At 38.6% G+C, this 27573-nt stretch overlaps 1 protein-coding gene across 1 annotated transcript; it reads left to right on the top strand.

Moving 5' to 3' along the window:
• On the top strand, positions 1-26961 carry LOC140502136 (uncharacterized). Its single transcript, XM_072606486.1, is given in 8 exon segments — positions 1-147; positions 2327-2553; positions 4739-4862; positions 7329-7371; positions 24315-24865; positions 24867-25071; positions 25074-25894; positions 26054-26961. Coding segments are annotated over 8 exon segments (2814 nt in total). The 3' UTR covers positions 26750-26961.
• Positions 26962-27573: the final 612 nt, after the last annotated feature.

Raw genomic sequence — 27573 nt, 5'->3', positions numbered from 1 at the left:
ATGATAACATTATTCATGAATCTGAAAGCCTTTCATGTGGAAGAGCAATTATTTTTCCCAAGAAGGAAGAAACAGAAACAGAGAGTGGAAGTGTGTATGTCTATGATGTTGGGACAAACATGCATCCGAATGCAGCTGTCCAAAAGCGTAACAGCCTATGGCTAGGGAGATGCCCCTTGTTGAAGGGCTTCCAGCAGGGCAGTTAGCACAGTGTTATTTCACTTAGTAGGTTCTTAATAAATGTTGATTAGTTGATTCAACCAGAGGTCAAGGTGTAACTTTTTAGATATTTGTACAATAGAAATTATTTAAGGTATCAAAAATGAATTAGAAAAAGATTAGTAAAGGAAGTCACTGAGGGAAATAAATTCTGTAGAAATCTTAAGGAGGTTTTATATACATATATATATATATGCATGTGTATGTATGCATATACCTGTGTATATATATATACATATATATATATGTATATATATATACACTCACTGCTCAATATTATAGTCAGTTTTAGTTTCCCTCATATCTCCTACATCCAGTTCCTCCAAAAGAAACATTCATCTGGCTCTACAAACTCAATCCTACACTGTAGGAAGAACACATAAATACATGGAAATATGTATCCCTCAAGCCTATCTCTTGGCACTGGTGGTTGTCTCAATTGGATGTGGATCCAGTTCAACTAGGATCATATTTTCCTGTTTAGATGGATGTTAATGTCACAAAAATGAGTGACAGAATGGGTCACCTCAATTTTTTTGAATGGTGAAGTGAAGCCCTGCTCTGGGGAATGATAGTGTGTATTGAGCCAGTCAAAAATTCTTTAATAAGTGCATATTGAAAGGAATTCTGATGTCCATATTAATTGATATGGTATGTATAATAAATATAGCAATAATTTTGATTCTTCAGAATTGTTTCTTCTCCCTTGGGAGTCAGGTTTACAATGCAGCTTGAAATGATGAATCAGACCTTGACAACACTCTCACTACTGCATTCTTGTGTCTATATATGTTAAATAAAGTGAATCAATGACTGTAGAATTTGTTCCCATCACTGGTTCTGTGCCTTGGGGTGGTGGTCACAACAATGAAAATTTGAAACAATCAGAGAATTGTTGTATTGTCCTCCACCTGTAGGTTTATCATGAACCCTGGGAAATGATTATTTGTAATCCAACTTGCTTCCTCCCTTCTCACTTGTGATTTATCTACTCTCTGTCTTCACTTCAGCAAAGCGGAATTCTAATACAGAGATTTACTGATTTGCAAATCTGTTCCTCATAGTGAAACGAATTAATTAAACCACTACTTGGTGACTGGCACCTTCTCTCTACCTGCACTGTTTCATCATTCCCAGGTTAGAAACTGTTAACACCTATCATGCTAGGCATTGTACTAAGCACTAGGGATAGTGAAATCTTTACCCCGGAATGGGCTAACAATCTAATGAGGTGGCAGCAAGAAAACAAATAAGCTGCATACTGGAAAAATAAGAACTAAATAATGTAAGGAAGTCATTGGAATGAAGATGGATTAGGAAAGGCTTCTTTTAGATTTGAAGGAAACCACAGAAGTCAGGAATGGGAATAAAGAGAGAGAGTTCCAGGAAAGAAGGACAACCAGAGGGAGTGTCAACTGGACCAAAGAAATGGAGCATCTTGTTCACAGACCAGCAAGGAATCTGACATTGCTTTGTTCAAGTAAGTGAGAAGGGGTGGTGCAAAGTACAAAAAGAATGGAAAGGTAAGGAACCCCCCTACCTTAAGTGAGTATTTCAGGCTAGTATCTGAAGTGCCTTGAATGCCACATAGAAGATTTTGTACTTTATCCCGGAGATGACAGAGTGCTTCTAAAGCTTATTGAGTATGGGAGTGACATGATCCAAACTACACTTCAGAAAAATTACTTTGATGGCTGAACAGAGGGATTGGCTAGAATAAATTGAGGCTTGTGACAGAGCAACTAGTAGACTATTGCAATAATCCAGGTGTCAGATTGTGAGACTGTGGCAGTCTTGGAGAAGGGGAGGCATATTTGATAGATGTTTCAAAGTTACAAAAAGACCTTGGTAATAGATTGGATAAATTGGGATGAGAAATAGCGAGAAATCAAGGGTAAAACTAAAATTATTAACATGCAGCATGTAAGTAACACTATGGCTTCCAGAAGTTTATTTTTATGTGTCCCAGCAGAAAGTTATATTTTATACCACCTTCAAATAAGGCTACAAAACTCCATTAGACTACAAACCAGACCCAAGATTCCTCATGTAAGGGACCACTTCCCTCAGGTAACACCCAATGGTAAGGATTTCTCTTCCCTTTCAGCTGCACTCTATCCTAAAGCATACTCAATTTAACAATAATGCTGGTGACTGGGTGTTTGTGGATAAGAATAGAAAACCAGAGGCTCAACACGCCATTATGAACTATGTGCTCTCTCCTGACTGGTCTGATACTCTGGTGAAGGTGGGGCAGTTTGTCCCTGAGGCTCCACTGGGTCAAGATTTCAAATCTGTGAGGATTCCATTATGTGAGGCTGGTCCTATTCAAAGGTAAGAGACATTTTAAATGTTTACTTTATGCTTCTAATCAGGAACAATTCTTGCCCTGTTTGATTTACTCTATATTACTTGTATCTGTAAGTGACCTCAAGCACTCTTTTCTGCCTTGGAACTGGATGGAGGATTCTCTCTCTACCACTGCTATGAGCTCCACCATGCCAGCACTCCTCTTACCATAGGACCTACACCCAGAACTGTGACCTAGATCCAAGCAGGGCAAAGTAAGAAAATCCCACCTCAGCACCTGCAAAGAGATCCCTGCTATTCTCTTCCAATCAGTTGCTCAATCTCCCCACCATCTGTGGACCTTGAACTCCAGAAACAGCCACCATTTTTGCTGCTGTCATCACCATGGGCTCCCCGCTCTTTCTGCAATCCTGGGGCTGGGGCTGGGGCTGGACCATGCTACTCTCCCACACAGGTCCAATATGCTTTTTTCACTGACTTTCCAAGTTGTCCTCAGTGTTTTGGGGTTGGTAAATCTGGAAACCTCACAGGTGACTGTGATTCAGGCCCCAGAGGCCTGCTCAGTTGCCCCACCATGTGACTGCTTAGCCCAGGTTGGACTGTGACCCTCTCCCAGTCCGGTGTGATAAATGCTTCTTGTCAACTTATCAGGCTGTTTTGGCCTGCAGATTTGCTTCACTCCATCATTCTGTGAGTTCTGTAGCTCCAGAATTTTTTATAGGCTTTTTCTTTTCTACATGCATTTCGAAGGATTTGGGAAAGAGCTCAAGCAACTCCCTGCTTTTTCTTTGCCCCCCAAATGGTTGGAATTTTATATTCAAATTGGCTGCATTTCTGTTTGTTAGAGAATAGGCTATTTTTTTCAAAAATAAAAGTCTTACATTAACTTTTACTCTCCTTTGAACAATCACTTCATCTTCTGGAATCTCAATGCTAAGGGCCTTTCAAACAGAATGGAAACAAATTAAATGTATTTTTTATCATTCAATAGAGAAGTTTTTTGTCCAACAATTTAGGTGATAATCATTATATTCATAATCAGAGCATTGCAAAGGTGAGGTCCAATCCAATGAGTTTACCATTATAAACTAAAATCCCTAGCATTCAGAAGTTGGTCAAAATAACACATGTGGTAGCAAGTGTTGAGTTAGGGCCTAGACATTTTAACTGGTTAATATTTCAATCCCTTTACATTTGAAATAGGTGTAAATCTCATAAACCCTGATGTAATTAGCCAAGTTTCAGGGATTATGACTCTTAAATATAATAGTCATCAATCACACCAAATCTCTATTTGTCAGATGAAACATTACCACATTTAATTCTCATCTCACGTTTAAGGCAATCAAATGGTATGTTACGATATCTTCTAATAAATCAATGTAAATAATTTATTTTATTAGAAGATTAACTCTGATCTTCCATTCAAGAGACAACTATTCCTCAAAAGTGCATTCTCTCTCTCTCTCTTTCTCTCTCTGAGTCTCCCCATCCTTACTCCACCATAGACTTAAATGTAGATCAATGTCACTAGCTATCTAATTAATTCTCAGGAAAATAAACACCATTAATACACATTTAAATGCTTCAACAATGTTCAAAGCTCATAGGCAGTCTCCAACACATGTCAATTACAACTGGTGACCACTAAGTTCTAGAATAAGTTTCCCACCACTCACTTCTTTTAGGATGTTAAAATCTCTTCCCAAGCAGTTTCTTGGCAAGAAAACAGCTTGCTTAACCAGTTTTTCAGAAAAAGTCCTTTTTAGTCTTTTATGACAATGGAGAGCTTCCCCAAACTAATGTTAAACTGTCATTTTCCAAAGGAGTCTCTTCCCTCTTAAAGGTATATAAAAGGAAGGGACAAGAAGAAGCAGGTATTAAGCACCTAAGGTGTGCCAGGTGGTTTATAAATGTCTCATTTTACTCTTCAAACAACTTTTTTTCAGTCAAGTACTACTATTACTCCAATTTTAAACCTTAGTCAACTGAGGCAGAGGGAGGTTGAGTGACTTGCCCAGACCCAAACAGAAAATATGTGATTCTGGGTTTGAATTTGGGTCTTCCTAACTCTAACCTAAGAATTCTATCTATTCCACCACTTTCAGTGAAAGCAGGGGCTACATAGAAAATAATCTTCCTTTTTGTACCCCAGACCTCAGTGTTCTTTGTTAAAGAGGTGTATTGCAATCTCCCGCTATTCTCCTAGGTTGCCTCTAGAGTATGCAGTGACAGTTGTGGTCCTGGATTCAGGAAAACCTCTTTGGAGGGGGAGGCTGTCTGCTGCTTTGATTGCTTCCCATGCCCAGAAGGGGAGATCTCCAGTCAGATGGGTGAGTTTCTGCAGGGACCATTTTTACCATTGGCCATTGATACAAAAAGTAATTAACAAGTTATTCTTGTACTTGTATCTACAAATCCCAGGAACATCACTGTCTGAGTAATATATTATGTGAGACCAAGAAAAACTAGATGAATATCCTGAAATAAGTAAGCATGGCATGGTGCCTTTGATCCCACTACATGAAGACAAGTGTAATTTATAGGAAAACATATTTGTTGTCTCATTTTTTGAATGAACCAAAATCACTTAAGTCCTTTTTTCAGATACAATGGTTGGTGCCCAGAGGGTATGAACAAAAATAGGAATTTATAAAATTACAGTTACTGTATTAGGGTGGAGCTAAACTTGTCCCAGTGTGAGGTTGTTGGATACCAGATTCCACTAGGAATTTACTCTAAAATACAGCTGTGGAGAAAATATCAAGAACAAGACTTCCAGTCAGGTAATAAATTAAAGGTGAAGTTTGAAATGAAGAGGTTTGGGGGTGAGAGTGTAGAATGATGTTAAGTTGGGTGATTTAAGGAGAGATTTGGGGGCTCAGATCAATCTGCAAAGGCCATTAATATGAATTTCTTTCATGTTCAAATACAGGGGCGCCAACCCTCCATTTCTGATCCAATTGAGATGTTATATTTTCTGAATTCTATTCCTCCCTTCATCATTACATTACCTGGCACTATAATTCAATAATTCGAGGATTGGTAAGATTTCCACATTTCTAAAAGGACAAATGGAGGAGACCAAATTGTGTGGGTTTTGAGGGTTAGCTTAAGGAACCTATAGTCAGTCAGATGCCTGATATCAACTGGGAAAGACCTTAATTTAGAAAAGCCATAGTCATCTACCTTCAGTCATCTTAACTTGAATCTTGCCACTGGATTTGAATTATGCTAGAGGAGAAGGTGAGGCTGATGACATGCTTACATTTGAATTTCTCATTCAAATCCAATTGATGTGCAAGGCAAGAAATTACGTGAGGTCTTTGGTGCTCTTCAAAAAAGGATGAACAACAATTCCAAGAATCACCCTAGCTAGCTTTCAAAATTTCTAATTTTTGCTCATAGAGAAATCAGTCAGAAAACCTGGTTATATGTGGGAACAAGGAGGTTTTGGTAAGGAGCACTCAACAATGGGATACATTGGTCCTGGTTGAGAATTCACTTCACAATAAAGTATGTATTAGAATTCCAAGATACTGATTATTTGTTAAATGACTCCCTGAAGCAAGATGTGCAAGCTCTCCTTGATTTAAGTTGCCATTTACTTATTGCCTTGTGATAAAATTAAAAGGGCTTTTAGGAATATGTGACACCACATATAGACAAATCTGTTTGGATTTTCACTTATGATGTCACAGAGCAATTCAAGTACCTATTTAGGACCTGACAAAAAAGAAGCAAGTTAGGAGCAAGAGGAATGTCGAGGGAAGAGACAGTCTGGTGACAGCAAGGATGAGTCTAAGGTCCAATCCATTTCCAAGGTAAGTGGATCTTCAAGTGGATCTCATGAATCTGAAGGAAAGGGTTGAAGTATGGTCCACCTACTAGTTCAAAAACAAGTGAAAAACTTCAAGCTGTGATCCAATGAGATTTTCACTTTAACCTGTTCAATTTAGGACAAGATCCCCTAACAACTAGGGGATGCAAAAAGGTCTTCCACTTAGAGCCAATCTTTGAGGGAAGTTCAGGTTTGAGGGGTGACTGGGTTCCACTGTGGCACCTGAGGTTTTCTTGAAAAGACAGACCATAAGGGCAAGGCTAGGGCAAGTGACTTTGCTGTTCATTTTTTGGTTGTGAACAAAGAAGAAAGAGGTTGTATATAATTACCTGATACACTTTTGATTTTTAAAGGTTTCTTGGTAGGAAAGTCATCAATACTTGCTTATTGATAGAAAAGGAGAACCTAATGAATGTTGTCTGGATTTCTTGTTTTTAAATCATCTTTAGGGATTGGAATTCAGAGCCACAAATGGTAGGGTTAAACATGGAGAAGAGACTCCTTTCCCTAGAGGGGATATTTAGGTCAAGAAGTAGAGACTGCCAAAGGCCTTTTGAAGATGCTATTGTCGCTCAATATATGCAAAGGTTAAAACTTCTGATTAAGTGATGGTGAGGTGGGATGGGGGAGAGTGGTACATGACACTGGACTGATGACCTTACTGCAGAGAGAAGTAAACTCATTTCCATCAGTGAGAAAACTTGGGACCTACTGGTATGTTTGCATAACTGAGCAATAGTAATTTCAGGCTTCTTCTGGATGTGACTCAATAAATTAGTTTTTTCACCTAATTGCTTATTTTAGAAGTGAGAGTAATGTTTTTCTCTTTTCTCATGAAATGTTATTTTATTTGCTTTTTGTATGTCAAGCACTGAGGATAATCAAACTTTTGAAGCATTGTCCTCTTTTCATTAGAAAGAAAATCAGTTTTGCTGAACTTGAATCTGCCTGTCTCTAGACTATTCTGGAGCAGCTGAAGGCTTTACGGAGGCTGACAACAGGTGAGTATATTAACCTCCAGGAACTTCGGGGTCAGTACCTTGTTCTCACCAATACCTGGTTCTCGTTGTTTCCCTTACCTCTTTTCAGCATCTGATTTACGTACATTGTGCCTTTCCACTCTCAGCTTAGAATGTAAGCTCCTTGAGATATGGGACTGTTTTTGCCTTTCTTTGTAGCCCCATGATATAGCCTAGTGCCTGGAAAATAGCAGACACTTAATAAAAGTTTGATCTCTTCTTCCCAGTCCACCTGCTTTCCAAGCCATTCTGAATGACAACGTGGGAAATGCATTCAGTCAACAAAGCCTTCTTGAAGATGGGGGCAAAGGTGGGGTAGAAAGACACTGGTGAAGTCCTATTCATCTGCTGATAAGATCTCAAAATGATCATTTTTTTTCCAACCACAACAATTCCTGAAGGTGGTTTCTTAAGATGTAGTAAGTTTCTCTGGTTTGGTTGAGGGAGTTGTTCATGTCCCCAGGAACAACTCTCAGGTTTTTGAAGGATTAAAGTTAGAAGAGGATAAATCATTTGTCTTCTCCCACCTCACCTCTCAGAGTCAGGAGGCCACCAAAAGTGACCATTTAGTGGTGTTTGGGCAGGGACCTATTGTTGTCCAATCAATGAGATTCAGAGTGAAATGGGTTTAAGGCTTGGTCTTTGAGAAAGAAATGTAGCCAGTAAGCCCCAAAGTAGCTAGGTAGCTTTCAGTCATGAAAATGTATCTTCCTTTGGGCAGAACACCCTCAAGTAACGGGGGAGGAGAGAAGAGGGGAGAGGAGGAGAAGGGAGAAGAGGAGCAGATGAGCTGAATTGCCCAATTAGAACAGGCTGGCTGGGTCTCCATTCAGGAACTTTGGACTACTCACAGGCTGTGGTTTGTCCTTCGTTCTCAAAGAGGACCCTGACATCAGGAAGATGATGACATGATTTGCAATTGACTTTGATTTGAGTGAGGGATGACTATGCCAGGTCACCAGCCTCACTTTCTCCTTCAGAGCCATCTGGGTCCAGTGGCCAGATATCTATCAGAATGACTGGAAATGGCCCAGAATGCAGGGGGAAACCATGGCCCTTTAAAATTAAGGTCTTTTCAGGTTCTTACCTTGAGCAAGGTAATGTAAATAGTAACTGTTTCTCTTTTAGCCAGCAACCCTGAGGGTCTTACCCTCCCAGTCTGAGGGGTTTTTGTTTGTTTATTAAAGGGGCCATTCATTGACTCACTTCTTAAAGAGTCCTATTCACTGAGTGGGCATTGCCTCACTCAAAGTGAGAACCTGAAAACGCCTTAGGTTGGAGACCCACTCAGTATTTGACTGGGAACTTATGAAGCACAATGATAGTACTCCCTTCCTTTCTTGCCAGATTCATATGTCCTGGAAGGAACACCTGTGGAAGGGTCTCTAAACAAACTCATGTATTTTTTATTGCAAAAATTGGTGAAGTTCAAGGATGTCACTGTTGATTTCATCCAAGAGGCATGAGTGTACCTGACCTCCTCAGAAGTACCTATGTAGGGATATGATGTTAAAGAACTATGAATTTTTTTTCCTTTTGTGTCATGGCAGATTCCTCCACATTCAAGATTCTAGGAGGAATCTCCAGCATTGAGCTAGAATTCAGAGCCCTGAGATCCTGAATCCATCTGTGGTTAAGGGACAAGGTCTTTGTTCTACAAAATGTCTCATGAAACATATTTACTTGTACAACTGGAAACTACCAGTTCTGTTGGTATTGTCTCTGCCAAATAGTACTGCCATGTACTACTCTGCCATTGTCTCTGCCACATACTACTAGGAAAGCCCAACATGTACCTGAACAAGTCAAATTTCATCCACCTCCAAGGTCATGTACCTTAAGCCTCCTGGGATCAATATAGAAATAGTGGCACCAAATCTGAAATGAAGGGTCATTGAGGATGCCTGGGACTGATATTTCTATTAGAAGATGCAGGACAAGTGGTACACAGATGCAGCAATTTAGAGGTATTGGAGAAATGTATCTTCTTGTGGTGTACGAATTTAAGGAGGAGGGTGAATCACCAAAGACTTGGAGCCCTGGGATCTGGACCCATCTTCTTACTGTTTTTATTTTCTGATTTGTCTTCCCACCTAGACCAAAAGCTAAGACCTTGAGGCCTTAAACCTCTCATCTCCAGAATTACCCAATCTGGAGTGCCACATTATTGAGTGGAGGTTGCCTCAGTCAACCATTACATCTATGCTCAGAGCAACCATAATTCACTTTACTCCACTCTTTTGCTATTTTCTGCTCTTTTCTCCTTCCAGTCATATCCCTATAATCGAACCAGTGCAATCCATCCCTGTCCCCTCTGGACTCTACTCACCTTCCCTATGCCTTTCCAAGCCTCCCTTGGCACAGCTGTCTCCTATGTATTATAACCTCTCATCAGTCAGTTCCATAGGGGCCAAAGCTTTCATTTTGTTTTCAATCTTATTTCCAGAATGTCTTATTCTACTTGGACCATAATAAGGGTTGAATAAGTGCTTTCAAACTCATTCATGCTTTCTGATCCCCTCTTTACTGAAGGGAAAATTTCCCCAGAAGAACAGGCAGATTTCCACCTCTTATCTGGAATGGTTTAATGAGCAAAGTCACTTTCTGATGACTAATGCCCTCTGTACACCATTCCCTCAATCTTCATAATCAGTCATTCAAGTGAGCAAGCATTTATTCACAATGTGTCAGGTACTGTGCTACCTGTCTTAGGTACAAAGAAAAGTAAAAACATGCACTGTGCCCTCAAGGTGTACATAGTCTAGTGGGGCAGGGGAGACAAAGAGGCAAAGACATATATGTAAGATATAAGTAGCAAAAATGAGGAAGCAGGCACTAAAGGATAGCACTGGGTGGGGGGGCATGATGGAAGAGAGGTGGCATCAGGAGAAATTGGTGAAAGACTGGTAAGATTAGGGGAGACTTGAAGGATACCAACAAAAGCTAAAGGTGGAGTGCTCTAAACATGAGAGGCAGCCAATGAAAAGGGACAGTGTTGGGAGATGAGGCAAGTGTGCGGAGGGACCAGAAAGTAGGCCAGTATAGATGGATCATAGAGGCAGGTGAAGTGTAAATAGCCTAGAAAGGTAGGCTTTAAATTCTAGACAGAAAACTTCATATTTGAAGCTAATAGGTAATCAGTCACTTTATAAGCAGGTTTATTGAAATAAGGAAATGACTTGGTCAGACCTTTGCTTTAGAAAAAAGTCTTTAGCATTTGGATGGAAGACCAATCATAGTAGGACTAGACTTAAGGCAGGAAACCAATCCCTAGGCTATTGCAGCTGTCCAGGATGAAGGGGGTGAGGGCCTGCACCAGGGTTCTGGCTATTCGAGTGGAGAAAGGCAGATGTAGTGGAGATGGAAATAAAAAAGTGTGACAACACATTGATGGTGTGGGATGAATACAGATGAGGGGGTGTGATTGTTGGGGGTTTGGAGCTGAGGACACTAGGAGATCAGTAGTACCCTCAACAGTAATGGGGAGTTTGGGGTAGACAAAGATGATGACTTCTCTTTTGGACGTGAGTGGGCTTTTGGACATGAATGGGAAAATAATGCAGAGCATCCTTAACACATTTTCTGTACCACCCACTGGGTCTTCCTAAGGTATCTTTTTCCAGGTCCCCATTATGGACCCTTGACTGCTTGAATGATACTCCATCCATGGTACTTATCTATGTCCAATGAGCAGACCTGGAAGATTTCAAGCCAGGTGTGATCATCCATTAGCAGCAAGAGATGAAGTTCCTTGGATGCCTGAGGGAGAACTCCAGAGAAACAGCTGTCCAAGTAAGTGAGAATAATCCAGGCAGATGAGACCTATCCAGTAGTAGCTTAAGGGCAGGGGATACCTGGGTGAGGATTTTACTCCCTTTACTGCTTGAATGGGTCAGTATGCTTTTTGGTGGCTATGATTCCATAGTCTCACAGTGGTAATCGGCTTTACACTGAGGCTAGATGTTACTGGTGGATAAGTATTATTTGACCTCAGAACTGGAGGCAGAGAAGGGATCAGGGATCTCATCATGCTGATGACTAATGTACTGATGATAATGTGATACACTGAGGGACCTTTCCTGCCCTCTGCTGGGACCCTCTGATAGTGTAGCTGGTAAAAGTGGAGGTATAACTGGTAAGCACTCCAAGGGGAGCACACAGAGGGGAGATTAGTCAGCACAGGCTGGAAAAATGGACCTGAAAACACAAAACTCATTAATGGTCATACAGGAAGAAAGGAAGAAGATAGTTTTGGGTGCTCACCAGAGAAATCAGAACAGAGATGGGGAAGTACGGACAAAGTAGGTCCTGCATGTAGCCCAGATCTGAGATTTCAAAAGGGCAGACTTGGCTACAGAAACCATATAGTGCCCTATACCCTAAAGAGTATGTGCTGAGGCTGCATTTTTCCAAGCTCCACTATTCTGTGCTAATATCAAGTGTTTTGGAGGTGGGGATGAGGGCTGAACTAGAAGGGACTTGCAAATCTGTAATTCTGGGACCCGAACCTAAGGAAGATAGGTGGGGTGGGGTGATGAGTTGGAGATATCTTGCCTAGGCTCATCAGCTTATATTTACCACTTAAGCCAAATGAGGGGCACTGAGGAGAGGGTAGGGTAGGTCAGCTCTAGACACATGTATATGGGTGTTTTTTAGATTGATTCAACACTCCACACTGCATCCCATCTATGCCTTCCTGTGGTCTGTTTCACAGTGACACCTGCTTGCTACAGACTCCACATCCATCCTATTCTCTTTAGCCAACGTCAGGGAGTCCACATCCACACGTGCAATATCATCAAGCACTTATATACTGCTTTAAGATTTGGAACGCACTTTACACACATTATATCACTTGATTCTCACAGATGTATGAAGTTGTCATTTGTAGCAAGGGAAACAGGCTGAGAGCATTACTGTGTCATACATGGAATAGACCAGAGTAAAGTATTAGAAGTCTAGAAAGGCAGGAAGTGGCCAAGTGTTAAATCCTAGCCTTTATATCATTTTAAGGATGGTAAATATTTTCATGATTTCTCTCATTTATTCCTCCCAGCATTGTAAGGTATTCTCCCCATTTGACAGTTGATGAAACTAAGGCCTACTAAATTTGATGACTCAACTAGTATCTGAGCTACAAATTTAAATTCACTCTTTCCTGACCCCAGTCCAGCACTAAAGTCCATCTGGCTGCCCATCCTTAGAGAAAGGCAAAGCCAGACTTGGCTGCCAAGGAGCTTACATTATAGAAGGGGAACAGTGTGTGTATAAACAGATACACTGTTGTCAAAGAATTGAAAACTGAGGAAAGGGTAGGGTGGGTCAGTTTTAGGCACATGCAGATGGGGTGATTCCCAGATCAATTCAACACCACACATTGCATCTCATCAACGGGGTCTGTTTCATGGACATCCATTGGGGAAAGGCTGAAAGAAGGTGGTCTGTGGATATGGTGGGATGGATACTACTGTGCTGTAAGGAATGATGAAGGGTATGGTTTCCAAACTAACCTGGGAAAGCTTGTATGAATGGATACAAAGCAAAGTGAGCAGGAGAACATGTTGTATAATAACAAAATTGTGAAGATAATCATTATCTTTGAAAGATGTAGGAATTCTGATCAACAGAGTGACCTGCCACAATTACCAAGGATTCATGAAGAAACAAGCCACTCACCTCCCGTGACAGTACAGATTTTCTTCTTTCTTTTTCCTTGGACATGACTAGTGTGGGAATGCTTTGCTTTACACAATTATACACATTTGTAATGGACTTTGTTTTCTTGCCTTCTCACTGACTGGCAGAAGAGGAGAAGGGAGGGAGGAAATTCAGAACTGCAAACAGAATAAAGTTAAATTAAATTAAAAAAATAAATTAGCTGCCTAAAGAGTAGATGGAGGGCAACCTTGACAGGGAAGGCATCAGCAGCTGGGGGAACTGGGAAAAGACTGCTGCCCAACGCATCCTGTGAATGGAGTCCGGAAGGAAGTCAGGGATTCTAAGAAGTGGAAAAGAAGGGGTTGAATAGCCATGGAATGTGCACCAACCAGTGCCAAGGCATAGAAAAAGGAGCCGGAATGTTGTGTGGGGCCAGCTAGGGGGAACTGCAGAGTGGATCTGGGGGGAGGGGAAGAGAAGGAAGTCATTTATATCAAGACAGGAAGAGTAGGAATGGGCCAAATGGCATAAAGTTTAAATGCCAAAAAAAGAACTTTTCATTTGTTAATGGTAGAAATATAAACCTTGATTAAAGACAAGACACATTTTGGATTCACATTCCTCTCATTTCCCCAGGTCCACTCTACTGAAGGAATCAGTGGAGCTCCTCAAAATTTGTGTGTGTTTGTGTGTGTACACATTCTGTTGTTCAGTTAGTCCAACTATTTGTGGTGTGTTTGGGATTTTCTTAGCAAAGATACTGGAATGGTTTGCTGTTTCTTTTTCCAGCTCATTTTACAGATGAAGAAACTGAGGCAGATTGGCTTACATAATGTGTCCAGGGTTACAATACTAGTGAGTGAGTATCTGAGGCCAGATTTAAATTCCAGTCCTACAATTCAAGCCTGGCACTCTACCAACTGTGCCATCAGACATAGCATATATGTATGCATAGAGAAACAGAGACACAGAAAGAGAGAAATAGAGTGAGAAATAGAGATACTACATATTAATATTCCATGATATACATGTACCATAGCTTATTCATCTGTTCCTCAATACTTGTCTCCCACAAAAAGAACTGCTATAAATCTGTTTGCATGTATATACATGCATGTATTTGTGTACTTAGGTATGTGTGCATGTATGTATGTGTATATGCATGTGTGATCTCTTTGGGATATAGACTTAGTAACAATATTATTTGAGGTAATATGTATGCACAATTTAATAGTTTTTACAGCATAGTTCCAAAATGCTTCCCAAAATGACTGAGCCAGTTTACAATTCTTTCAACAGTGCATTAATGTACCTGTTTTCCCAGAGTCACTGCAGGATTTGTCATTTTCAATTTTTTGGTCAAATTTGCTGATCTGATGGATATAAGATTGAATCTTGGAGTACTTTTATTTGTTTTTCTCTAATTATTAGTGTTTTGAGGCATTTTTTTGCATGGTTACTGATAACTTGAATTTCTTCCTCTTATAATTGTCTATTCCTACCCCTTGACCATTTTTCATTTGGGGGCTTTCTCTTATTCTTATCAATTTGAATTTATTCTGCATGTAGCTTAGAAATTAGATCTTTATCAGAAAAATTTGTAAAGAGTTTTGTCCCAATTTCCTCTTTCTCTTCTAATTTTGGCTAAATAGGCTTTGCCTCTACGGAGGCTTTTTTACTTTTAAGTAATTAGAATTGTCAGTTTTGAATCTTGTGACCCTTTCTATCTCATTTTTTGATCAATTTTCCTATGCATAGATCTGGCAAAGAATGTCTTCCATGTTCCTCTAATTATTTTCTTTATGATGTCACCCTTTATATCTAAATGATGTAACTTTTAGAGCTTGTTTTGGAATATTCTGTGATGTTGACCATTTCTCCAAGTTTTTATTAAATAATGAGTTCTTGGTCCAATAGCTGGGACCTTCAGATTCTTGAAGTGCTAAGTTACTGTGCTCATCTGCCTGTGTATATTGTGTACCTAATCTGTTCCACTGATCAACCACTTTACTTTTTAAACAGTACCAAATTGTTTGATGATGGCAACTTTTAGTTTGAGATCTGGTGCTACCAGGTCCCCTTCCTTCCTACTAAAAAAATTCCCTTTATGTCCTTGAACTTTTGTTCTTCCAGATAAATTTTGCCATTAATTTTTCTAGCTCTATATAGTAATTCTTTGATAGTTTGATTGCAATGACAAATAATGAATAAATTAACTTAGGCAACATTGTCACTTTTGTCATATTGGCTCCTGCCAATACAATAATTGCCATGAATAATTAATATTCATTATTATTAATTATTAATCATTCAGTTATATATTTGTTTGAAAAGTATTTTGTAATTGTGTTTATACAGTTGTGTGTGACTTGGCAGTTAAGTTTTAGTAGATTTTTGCAGATAAATTCCAATCAGTAGACATTTTTAAAAGAATTTGTCTTTCTATATATTCTTCCTGGATTCTGTTGGCAACATAAAAAATGATGATGATTTCTGTGTGTACCAAAAGTCCTTAAGGGAGAAGCCTGGAAATGTTTTTAGGCTAGAGAAATATTATTTCTTAAAATTTCTAGAGAGAATAAAAAAGAAAATTTAAATATGAAAACTCTCCTTGTCTGTGATCCTTTCTTCATTTAATCATATTCTCTCATCTGCATTTTTAAGTGGTACAGTGGCCCACTTTTTTGCATCATTTTATATGGCTACTTCTATTGAAGTTGCCTATACCAAAAAAAAAAAATGTGTAAAGAAAGAGGAATAAATAACCCCTGCAGTAAAAGAGTATAGTCAAACGACAGGAATTCACAGTGACAGGGTTCAAAAAGTATGTCTCTGTACCTAATGTCCATCATCTCTCTGCAAGGGGTTGGGTAATAGATAGATCCTCTGGTTACGTTACTGGTCATTACTATGATCAGTGTTCTTAAATCTTTCAAAGTTGTTTTTACATTTGCCCATGTAGAATTCATTCTCCTGGTTGTGATAACTTGAGAAATCAATTCATATTTCCAAGATTCCTTTGAAATGTCTTTGATCATTACTTATACTGCAACAGCATTGTATCTCATTCAGACACCACAATTAGTTCAGCCATTCCTTAGTGGCCACCATCCCCTTCTTAATTTCTTGCCCTTTGTTGCTTTAAAAAAAATCGTCCGTTCCTTCTTTATCAAGTAGTTCATTTTATTTGTGATTATTTCATTCAGATCACCAGATACACTTGGAAGATTTTGTGTGTGTGTGTGTGAAAGAAATAACATAGGAAAGATATATAGGAAATGATCTCCATATCTATAAGTTGGCAGAAGCCTGGGAATGTGAAACCAGATTAGAAAGGCAGCAAAGCCATTACAGGAGAATATTCTCACCAAGTGAAAGCACTCAAAGTTAATCTCACAACAAAGTGAAAATCCAGGAACATGAAAAACATCAGAATGATGATTTGGAGTCTTACCTTTTTTTCTTCTTCACAACAGAGAGCTTCTCAAAACAAAACAAAAAAATAAAAATTACATATACATAGGAAATGACCCATTGTGTCTTCATCGTGAATGAAGTCCAGTAGATTGGGCTTAAAAAATATATATTTTTCACTATAAATATGGTGAATACTTTAATTTCAATTTATACCTTATGTTAATATAGCATACCCTCCTGGAGAGAAGCTTTGCAATATTATATCTTTCCTTCATAGGTCATCTCACTCAACATCAGAGAACTAACACAGAAGAGAAACTTTATGAATGTAACGAATCTGTGAAAACCTGCAAGAAAAGTTATCTAATTCAACTTCAGAAAACTGTACAGGAGAGAAAACTAGTGTTATGAATGTGGGAAAGTCTTTTCTCTCAGCACCAAACAATTCACATTGTGGACAAAACTTATCCATGTCAATAATCTAGGAAGGGACCAACTCCTACCTATTACAATTGTGAAGTTGATTAAAAAAAAGAAAATGACAAATGCGGAGAAACTTTGATAAAACAGGTATAGTAATGCATTGCTGGTGGTTCAGCCATATACTAGCTTCTCTGGGAAGAGGAAATGGGCTCACCACGGGGGCAGCTGCATGCTCCTCCAGGCCCCCAAGAGCCCCTCTGGAGAGAGGGCAACCCAGGAGTCCAGAGGGGCACCTGCTCTGTCCACCAGCCATTCTGGGAAGGCATTTGCCTAAAACTATATACCTATACCTAAATACATATATATACATATACATATACATATACATATATATATATGCCTAAAACTTATTAAATTGTACCTACCACTTTACTTAGTTCTTAATCTATATACGCATATCTATATTCAGGAAAAATGAAGAGGACTCATACAAAAATATTGATAGCAGCTCTTTCTATCATGGCAAAGACTAGGCAACTGAGGTGATGCTCATCATCTGAAGAATAGTTGAAGAAGTTATTTTATATGAATATGATAGCATACTATTGTACTCTAAGATATGATAAAGAAGATGGTTTCTGAGAGTCCTAGAAATAATTATATAAACTGATAAAGAATGAAATGAGCAGAACCGGAAGAAAACGAATTGTTCAATAGCTACAGTGCTGTAAGTAAAAATAACTCTGAAAGAGTTAAGAAGTCTGATCAATGAATGATCAACCACAATTCCAAAGGACTCATGAAACATGACCTAATACCTCAGAATACAGATTTAGAAACATTTGGAGGGGGGGTATATATGCAATAATATTTTATTTTTAAAAATCTAAGAAGATCTTTTTGCAAGAGAAATACACTGAATTAACATGAGGAAATTCAAATATGAAAGAACCATGACGATGATAAGAAAATCCCCGACCAGTGAAGGCAGCTCTCTAGAATCCATAAATTCTTACTGGAGAAAAACCTCATCAATGTAATGAATGTGGGAAGGCATTTCGTAGGAAATCCATACTTACTAAAATCACAGAATTCTGGCTGGATATAAAAGTTATAAATGTAACGGATGTGACAAAACATTTGACTAAAGCACTCATCTCAAGCCACAGCAGAAAAATTGCGCTAGATATAAACTGTATGAATGTTATAACTGAAGGAACACTTTGCTTGAGTGGAAATACCTATTTCTTTTATGGTGGCAAAGCATTCCAAGGAAAATAGATGCTCATTGGTGAATGACTTTTAAAAAGTTCTCCATAAATATAATGGGATATTGCTGGGCTGTCAAAAGGAAATTTGTATCAGTTTTAATGACCCTTTTCCCCAAAAAAGGGATATGAGAAGTCACCCTTCCACCTGCTATTTTGAAAAGGTATAGGTCCATTGGTGTGTAACATTACCAAAAAAGTCAGACTTTTAAAATAATGTTTTAATTATTTTTGTTAATCTTCATTTAAAAAATATTATTTTTCTTTCTAATAATGAATGTATCTCTGGCATGGAATATGGGGGGGATATACATGAGTGAGATACCAACAAAAGAGATTAATAAAATCTATCCATGTACATTAAATCATTAAAGCCATACCACTTGGTTTGACCTGTACTATCTAAGGTTTGGGCAGAAACTACAGTGCCTAAGACATTGATCCCAGAGGTCTCATTCCTGTTGTTTCCATACCAGGGTAAAGTCCATATTTTATACTTAGTGGTAAATGACCTGGACATTGTCATCAAAGGCTAATAAAATACCCATGGAAAAGGAATCTCATAAAAGGATTCTGGTAGAGTTCTTTCTAAATTTTTGAGATATTTGTCAAAGTGTATAGAGGACCTGAGTTAAATCCAGTTCAGACACGTACTAGCTATATATGACCTTGGGTAAGTCACTTAACCCTGTTTGTTTCAGTTACCTCATCTATAAAATGAGCTGGAGAAGACAATGGCAAACCACTCCAGTATCTTTGCCCAGAAAACCCCAAATAGAATCATGAAGAGTCAGACATGACTGAAACAATTGAACAACAATGGTTCTAACCTTGAAAAGTCTGATAGAATTCTGTGACTTTATCTGGTCCTCCCCACCATCCCACTCCACCTCAGTAGTTCTTTTCCAGATAGATTAATTTCCTTCTCAGAGATCAGGTTATTCAAGATCTTTATCTGGCCAGCTGATAGTTTTGGTATTTAATATTTTTGAAGATATTCCTCTGTTTCTTTCATGTGCTCATTTTCTTATTCCATATAGCTGCACATTATATTCTGATTATTCTTTTTATTTCTTCCGGGTTTGCTGTGATGTCATCTTGCTCATTTGCTATTTTATTGATTTAATTTTCTGCCTTTTTTTCTTTTTAATCAGAATAGCTAAAGATTTTTTTCAAAGAAGTATTTATCATTTCTATTTTTTCTTTCAAATTTATTTATTTCACCTCAAATTTTTAATCTCATTTTTTGTTCTTCATTTAGGTCATTTGCTGGCTTTCTATCTTGAAAATGCATTAATATTCTTCGTTTTTCTATTTTGTTAAAGTATGTTTGTGAAGTTATGATTTTTCCCCTTGAGCATTGCTTTAATTGCATCCTAGGAATTTTGGTAAGTCTCATCTTCAGCAGAAACAGCAGTAGTTTCCTTTGCCCTTAGGAGAGAGCATAAAATCTTCTGTTTTCTATGAAAACTACCTTTGGAGACTGGTTACATGAGTACTTGTCCTTTCCGAGCTACTGCCAAGTTGATGGGCTTTCCATCTCCCACTGGTATGGTATCTTTGCACAGTTGTGTTCTCCCCACTCACCTCATTCTTCCAGAAGGCTTTAAGACTCACTTCAACTGCACCTGCTTCAAGAAATTTTTCCTGGCTCTCTGCAATTTTTAATGTCTCCCAAGTGACAAGGAAGGAAAAAAGGGAGGAAGAGAGGGAAGGAGGGAAAGTGAGGATGAAAGAAAGGAGGGAAGGAAGGAGAGAAGGAAGGAAGGAAGGAAGGAAGGAAGGAAGGAAGGAAGGAAGGAAGGAAGGAAGGAAGGAAGGAAGGAAGGAAAGGAAGGAAGGAAAGGAAAGGAAGGAAGGAAAGGAAAGGAAAGGAAGGAAGGAAGGAAGGAAGGAAGGAAGGAAGGAAGGAAGGAAGGAAGGAAGGAAGGAAGGAAGGAAGGAAGGAAGGAAGGGAAGGAGGGAGAGGAAAAAGAAAGGGAGGGAGAGAGGGAGGATTAATCCTGGCTCCAGTGTCTCTACCCTCCCTCTTCCCTCGTCCAACAGAAGATAGCCACAGTGGACACGAATACAAACTTAGTGGGAAGAAAGTACCATTGAGGGATATATCGAATGTAACCAGAAACAACGGGAGGACCACCGATAATACGTATCCTTGGAAGAGATAAAACATCAGCTGTAAACACAGACACCGGGCAGGGGTCGCCTAGAGTAGTGCCGTTAATTGGCCATTATCTCCAAGAGCGAAAGCTCCTGCTGTTCCCCCTCCTCCAACCTCGGGTCTTCCAGAGGGTGGGGATGAAAGGGGTTAGGGGGAAGAAGGGGGGGGGGGGTGTACTGTCACCTTGGCAACAAATTCCTTCCCCTCAGCCCTTGGACAAAAATTAATCTATGATGCTGTATAGAAAAGGGAACTGTGCGCAACCATCAGCCTCGGTGAGAAATGGATTGATTGATTCATTCAGCTGTGGTCTACACCACCAGGTAGGCCTGGAAACTGAGGCAGAGATGGGGGATAGGGACTGGAGATCTGGCAGACGGATGCTTCTCTTCGTCCTTGTGCTCCAAGAGAATCACCAGGAAGGTGATGCCGTGACATGCAAGTGAATTGGTTTTAAGTGAGGGAGAGCCTTGCAAAGTCACAACTTACTTTCACCAGTGGTCAGATATAGATCAGGATAACTGGAGGTGGTTCAGGATGCAATGGAAGACCTTGGCCTTTTCATTTTCAAATTAAGGTCCTTAACATTTCTCGGTTTGACTGAGCCAAAGCCCTTTCAGCAGTGAAGGCTTAATAAGAAAGGAAGCAAAGAATGACCCCTTTTTAAAAAAAAAAATCAATCTGGGAGGGGAAGACCCTCATAGTTTCTGGCCAAAACAGAAATAATTGCTATTGACATTATTCTGAGCCCATCTGGGCCCAAACAATGACCAAGCTGGGCCTGACCTGAGGCCTATTATTTGCCAATATTTGAGAGCCAGAGTGATTGGGGTTAATGCTGGTCTTTAAGAGAAAAGAAGGGAAAAAAATCAGTAACTAAAAATTTACATTCCCTTTGGTTTCACCTTCCTGAAGTCTTGGTCCTTTTCAAGAAGGAAAGCCAAACAGTAACTTCTCTGAGCAGAAAAGAAGATGCCCACTGGGGACCAAACTGGAACTGACCAGTTGGGCAATCCTTCCTTCCTTCCTCCCTTCCTTCCTTCCTTCCTTCCTTCCTTCCTTCCTTCCTTCCTTCCTTCCTTCCTTCCTTCCTTCCTTCCTTCCTTCCTTCCTTCCTTCCTTCCTCTCTCTTCCTTCTCTCTCGCTTCCCTCCCTTCCTTCTCTGTCTTAGAGTATTACACCATTACCTGCAGGTGCTCTGCCCAAAGGGAATCTAAATTTTTAATCTCTGAAACTTTTCTTTTCTCCTTTTCTCTTAAAGATCAGCCTTCATAGCTCAATGTGTTTTGTCTCAATCAAATGGAGACCTGTTAAGGACCTTAGCTTCAAAATGAAAAAGCCAGGGTATCCCATTGCATCCTGGGCTACCTCCGAAATATCGATATGATCATCAAGAGAGTGAGTACAAAGGATTGTTGTCATGCCAAGCTCAGGGCACAGCTTGCTCGCTGGATCTGAGCTCTGGAAAATAGGGTGTCTTCTAATATCTTGACACAATACATCTTTTTTTTTTTTCAGGAAGAATGCATCATGCCCAACTAAACACTGTGGTTTTTAGTCAGGGATACTAGATTAGTAATTTGGGGGATGTTGTAGATATAATTGACTTAGATTTTAGGCAAGCACTTGATAAAGTCTCTGATGCTGATCTTCTGGAAATACATGGAGAGGTACCATGCACATAGATGGATTCAAATGTGGTTGACTGGATAAATCCAAAGTGTCATTATTCATGGGTTGATTTCCATTTGATAGATGATCTAAGGTAGTACCATAGGGATTTTTGCTTGGCCCTGTACCACTGAGTATCAATGAGTCTTTCATATTGGTCTGATCAGTCATAGTTGGACATACTATAATTTGACCCTAACAGAGTGATGTCATTTTTGTTCCTCTTCAAAAACAAAGGACAACAACAAACTTGGAAGTCCTCTATTTCATTAAAGATCCATTTCACACCTGTAGTATTGTACTTAATTTTTCTGGGTAAGCTATATTTTGGCTATATTCCCATGTCCTCTGTCTTCTGAAATAGCATATCTCAAGCTCTGCTCTTTACTGTGATGGCTGCTAAATCCTGTATGATTCTTACTGTAGCTTCTTAGTATTTAAATTCTTTCTGACTGCTTCTGGTAATTTTATTTGAACTGGAAGCCCCATATTTTCGTTATAATTTTCATGGGGGTTTTCATTTGAGAGGTTTCCCCAGTAGGGAACTGGAAGATTGTTTCAATTTACAGTTTGTTCCCATTTTCATTTTTCTATTTAACATTCTGATTTTGCTTGTAAAAAAAAAATAATCCTTTCAACTCTTGCTTTATATCTTCCAGGAATTCTATTTGAGCTTCTACCTTAAGGCTTATTTTATAGATATTGGAGTTATATTCTTTTGGGTTTGTGTTTTAAATGTCCCTGTCAGCATAATAGCTTTTTATGGTGGGATTATTTTTTTGTTTATTCATTCTTTTAACTTACTTCCTGAGTTCATCATTTATGTTACAGCCAGGTTATTGGCCCTTCTGTAGGGAAAGTCTAAACTGGTACTTTTGTCACTTCCTTGGGATATCGAGTGTTGTGTTATAGTAGGCTCTCAGAATCAGCCTAGATTAAGCATATGCAGACTTGTAATGTTCCCAAAGTGGTCCAATTCAGAACAAGCTTGATCATACCTGTATTATTCTGAGCTCAATGGGTTCTTGAATTGTGTTTGGACTGCTCCTTGACTCAGTCCCCATCAGCCAAATGGAAAGCTCTACGGCTTTGTAGTGACAAAATTTTAATCTTCCCTTTCATCTAAGATTCCTTATTTCTCTGCAGGATTCAATAAGGTCTAGAAACTGGAACTGAGATTCTCCTCTGCTCCTACAGTCTGAGTCACACTATTTCCATTTACTTCTTAATTTTCTTCTTGCTTGGCACACATCCTAGAAACCTCTCTATTGTGGAATTCTACCCCTGGCCATAGATTTCTTCCTTTGTCTGCCTGGATCTCTGACCTGGGACTGGGTATTGAGAGATATCCAACGAAGAACCCTTACTTCATAGCTTCTTCCTTGAGCTGGAATGCTATGAGAGGTCATACTCCTGACCAGACTTAATCACTAGTGAATACAGACCTCTCTGTCTATGTTGACCTCAGGTGGAAAAATGACACTGACTTTTCCTTAGATTTTCCCACAAAAATTTGGGGTGGTGCATTTTTGAGATCTAGTGGGAGGAGGATTTTGTGGGGGGATCTCCCTGTATTTTTATCCTCCTATTCCACCATCTTAGCTCTGCCTTGATCGTCATTATGATCTGTATCATTATTAATTGTTGGTCATCCATCTATAGATTTAATGTTTCTGGCTGAGAACAGCTTTGTCCCCTTATGAGTAGGTAATATGGTGTAGTAAAAAAAATTACCATTGAGATAGAAACCTAGAGAAGCATTATTATGTAGTGCAATGCACTTTGGATTTGGAATCAGTGGAACTTGGTTTGAGTTCCAAATCTGAAACTTATTAACAGTGTGACTTTGGGTACGTTACTGTAAACATCACTCTCATTTGCAAAGCTGTAGCTTCAAGGTGAAGTATTTTATAAGCTGTAATGATTGTAATTCTAATTTACACTTATGCAACATTTTGAAGTTTATAGAACACTTTCCTTACAATAAGCCTACAAAAGTAAGATTATATTATTTGTCTAATTACAATCTTTTGAAATTTGAGAGTTATTTTTCTTTATGAATGTGATAAAAGGCAGCAGAAGGAATGTAGGCTATTTTGATTTTTTTCCCTCTTAAGATTAAGAGACTAGGACTCAGATTCTATTTACCTGCTCAGTACAAGTGTCACAAATGTTCAGATTTGTGTCTAAAAGTGTGTCTAATAAGAGTCTACCCAATGTGGTGGATGTTTAATAAACTTTGTCTTTCTTTGACTGTAAAGAAAATTAGGAGACTAGGCATGGAACCAAGTTTATTACAGGAAATTGATATTTCTTCTTTCTTTCAGGTTGGAAGATCAGACCTATAAATAAGAAGCCCATTCCAAAACTGGGCATTCTTGTGGAAGAATCATGTCCTTATGTCCTTAATTTAGGAGAATCTTGGGAATGTGAAACCAAGTTAGAGAGGGAGAAGAGTGATGAGGAGAATAGTCATCAAGGAAAGATAATTCAAAGGAAACCACACAGTAAATTGAGAAGCCATGAAAATAATAAATATGATCAAATCTTTGCTGTAAGGTCAATTCTTTTTCCACAACAGAGAGTCCTCCTAGGAAAGTATCTTCCCAAATGTGATGCACATAGAAAGGGATTTAGACTTTATTCTGATCTAAGAAAATATAATGAAATTTGCTCAAAGATGTTATTTTCTAAGTATAACATAAGAAAAAAGTATTTCAGTTATCGTTTTGATCTTATTGAATATCACAAAATGCATACTGGAAAGAAACATCATGAATGTGGGAAAGCCACATTATGGAAAAAACAACTTCCTCAACAACAGAGAATTCATACTATACAGAAACCTTACACATATATTGAATTTGGGAAAGTCTATAAGAAAAAAAAAACTTCATCAATATTTCAAAATTCTTACTGGAGAAAAACTTTATAAATGCAGAGAATGTGGGAAAACTTTCCAACAGAGTATGCACCTCACTTACCATCAGAAAATTCACACTAGAGGGAAACTCTATGCATGTAATCTATATTCTCCCAAAAAGAAAATTCACACTGGAGAAAAACTTCATGAGTACAATGAAGGTAGAATGTCTTTCACCAGAACACCAAACTTACTCGACCTCAAAAAATTCATACTATAGAAAAATATGATTCCAATGAATGCAGGAAGATTTTCAACCAGAATTCACATGTTATTCAATATCTGAGGATTCATAATGGAGAAAAACTTTATGAATGTAATGAATGTGGGAAGACTTTGAATTATAGTTCATCCCTTGCTTCTCATCTTCAAGCTCATAATGGAGAAAAACCTTATGGATGTATTGAATGTGGAAAAGTCTTTGGTAAAAGGACACAGCTTATTCAACATTGGAGAATTCATACTGGAGAGAAACCTTATGACTGTAATGGTTGTGGAAAGGCATTCCATCAAAACTCACAGCTTATTGAACATCAGAAAATTCATACAGGAGAAAAACCTTTTGAATGTGATGAATGTGAGAAAACCTTCCACCAGAGATCACAGCTTACTTACCATCAGAGAATTCATACTGGAGAAAAACCTTATGAGTGTAATGAATGTGGCAAGGCCTTCTGTCAAAGCACTGAACTTACCCAACATCATAGAATTCATACTAGTGAGAAACCTTTTGAATGTCATGAATGTGGTATCACTTTTCACCTGAGTACTGGGCTTACTCGCCATCAAAAAATCCATACTGGAGAGAAAACTTATGAATGCAGTGAATGTGGGAAGGCCTTCTGTCAGAGAGCAGAACTTACTGTACACCACAGAATTCATACAGGAGAGAAACCCTATGTGTGTAATGAGTATGGAAGGGCCTTCCACCAGAACTCAGAGCTTACATGACATCAGAAAATTCATACAGGAGAGAAACCCTATGTGTGTAATGAGTATGGAAGGGCCTTCCACCAGAACTCATAGCTTACATGACATCAGAAAATTCATACAGGAGAGAAACCCTATGTGTGTAATGAGTATGGAAGGGCCTTCCATCAGAACTCAGAGCTTACATGACATCAGAAAATTCACACAGGAGAGAAACCCTATGTGTGTAATGAGTATGGAAGGGCCTTCCACCAGAACTCAGAGCTTACATGACATCAGAATATTCATACAAGAGAGAAACCTTTTAAATGTGATGAATGTGGGAGAGCCTTCTGCCGGAGATCACAGCTTACTTATCATCAGAGAATTCATACTGGAGAAAAAGCTTATGAATGTAATGAATGTGGTAAGGCCTTTTTTCAGAGTACAGAGCTTACCCAACATCATAGAATTCATACTAGTGAGAAACCTTTCAAATGTCTTGAATGTGGTATGACTTTTCACCACAGTGCTATCCTTACTCCCCACCAGAAAATCCACACTGGAGAGAAACCTTGTAAATGCAGTGAATGTGGGAAGGCTTTCTACCAGAAAGCAGAACTTACTGTGCATTATAGAATTCATACAGGAGAGAAACCTTATGTATGCCATGAATGGGGGACGGCTTTCTGACAATGTTCACAACTGACTCCACATTTTAGAATTCATACTGGAAAGAAACCTTATAAATGTAATGAATGTGGAAAAGCCTTCAAGTGCAATTCATCCCTTGTTTCCCATCATAGAATTCATACTGGAGAGAAACTTTATGAATGTAATAAATGTGGGAAGGCTTTTTGCCAAAGTACAGGACTTACCCGACATCAGAGACTTCATGTAGTAGATAAATCTTATGAATGTAATGATTAAAGGAGGGCTTTCCTCCAAAGATAACATCTTAGTTAACATTAGGTCAGTGTGAAGTGAAGACTTAGGAATGTAATGTTTATTCATTAAAAAAATGTAATGCTACATTTAGACACGACATTCCCCACCAAACATCCTCTAGTACCTTTTTTTTTTACTTCTTAATATAAAGGATTAATGTTCAATTTGCCTTTAATAGTATAGTAGTGACATTGATCATTGTACTTGACCAGAGTTTTGTTGCCTCATAATGCTGGCTTAATTAACATTAGTATAATCATTGTGTGTGTTGCATTTGGATATTTTCATTACTTTGCAATGCTTCATATGAGTGTTTCCCCATGGTGCTATGATTTATTATTATTATTATTATTCACTCCTTATAGCACAATAATATGCAATTACATTCCTACACCACAGGTTGAACTATTTCTTTGATTGCTGGACACATTTTGTTTCCAGATTTTTTTTATACATAGTGGTGTTATGAATATTCTTTGAGTGTGTAGGACTTTTTCTTGTTATTGTTATTGACAGTTCATTTGAGGTATAGCCACAGGAATAGAATCTTAGGGTTAGGGGATATAAGCAGTTAAATAGTTTTTTTCATAATTCCAACTTTCTATTCTTATTGAATTGAATCATTTTACAGATTCATCAGAAGTGAAATAATGTGTCTGCCTTCCCAAATCCTTTCCAACAATATATTTTCCATTTGGGGGCATGGAGGTAATTCCTCAGGATTTTTAAAATTTGATTATTTTTATTAGTTAAGAGGTTGGTGGGAGGGAGAATTATGGGTTGATTGAATAGAATATTTGGAAAAG

This window comes from Notamacropus eugenii, chromosome 4 (assembly GCF_028372415.1).
Source record: "Notamacropus eugenii isolate mMacEug1 chromosome 4, mMacEug1.pri_v2, whole genome shotgun sequence".
Taxonomy (NCBI): domain Eukaryota; kingdom Metazoa; phylum Chordata; class Mammalia; order Diprotodontia; family Macropodidae; genus Notamacropus; species Notamacropus eugenii.
Note: the sequence above shows the minus strand (reverse complement) of the source record. Positions and strands in the feature narration are given on the sequence as shown.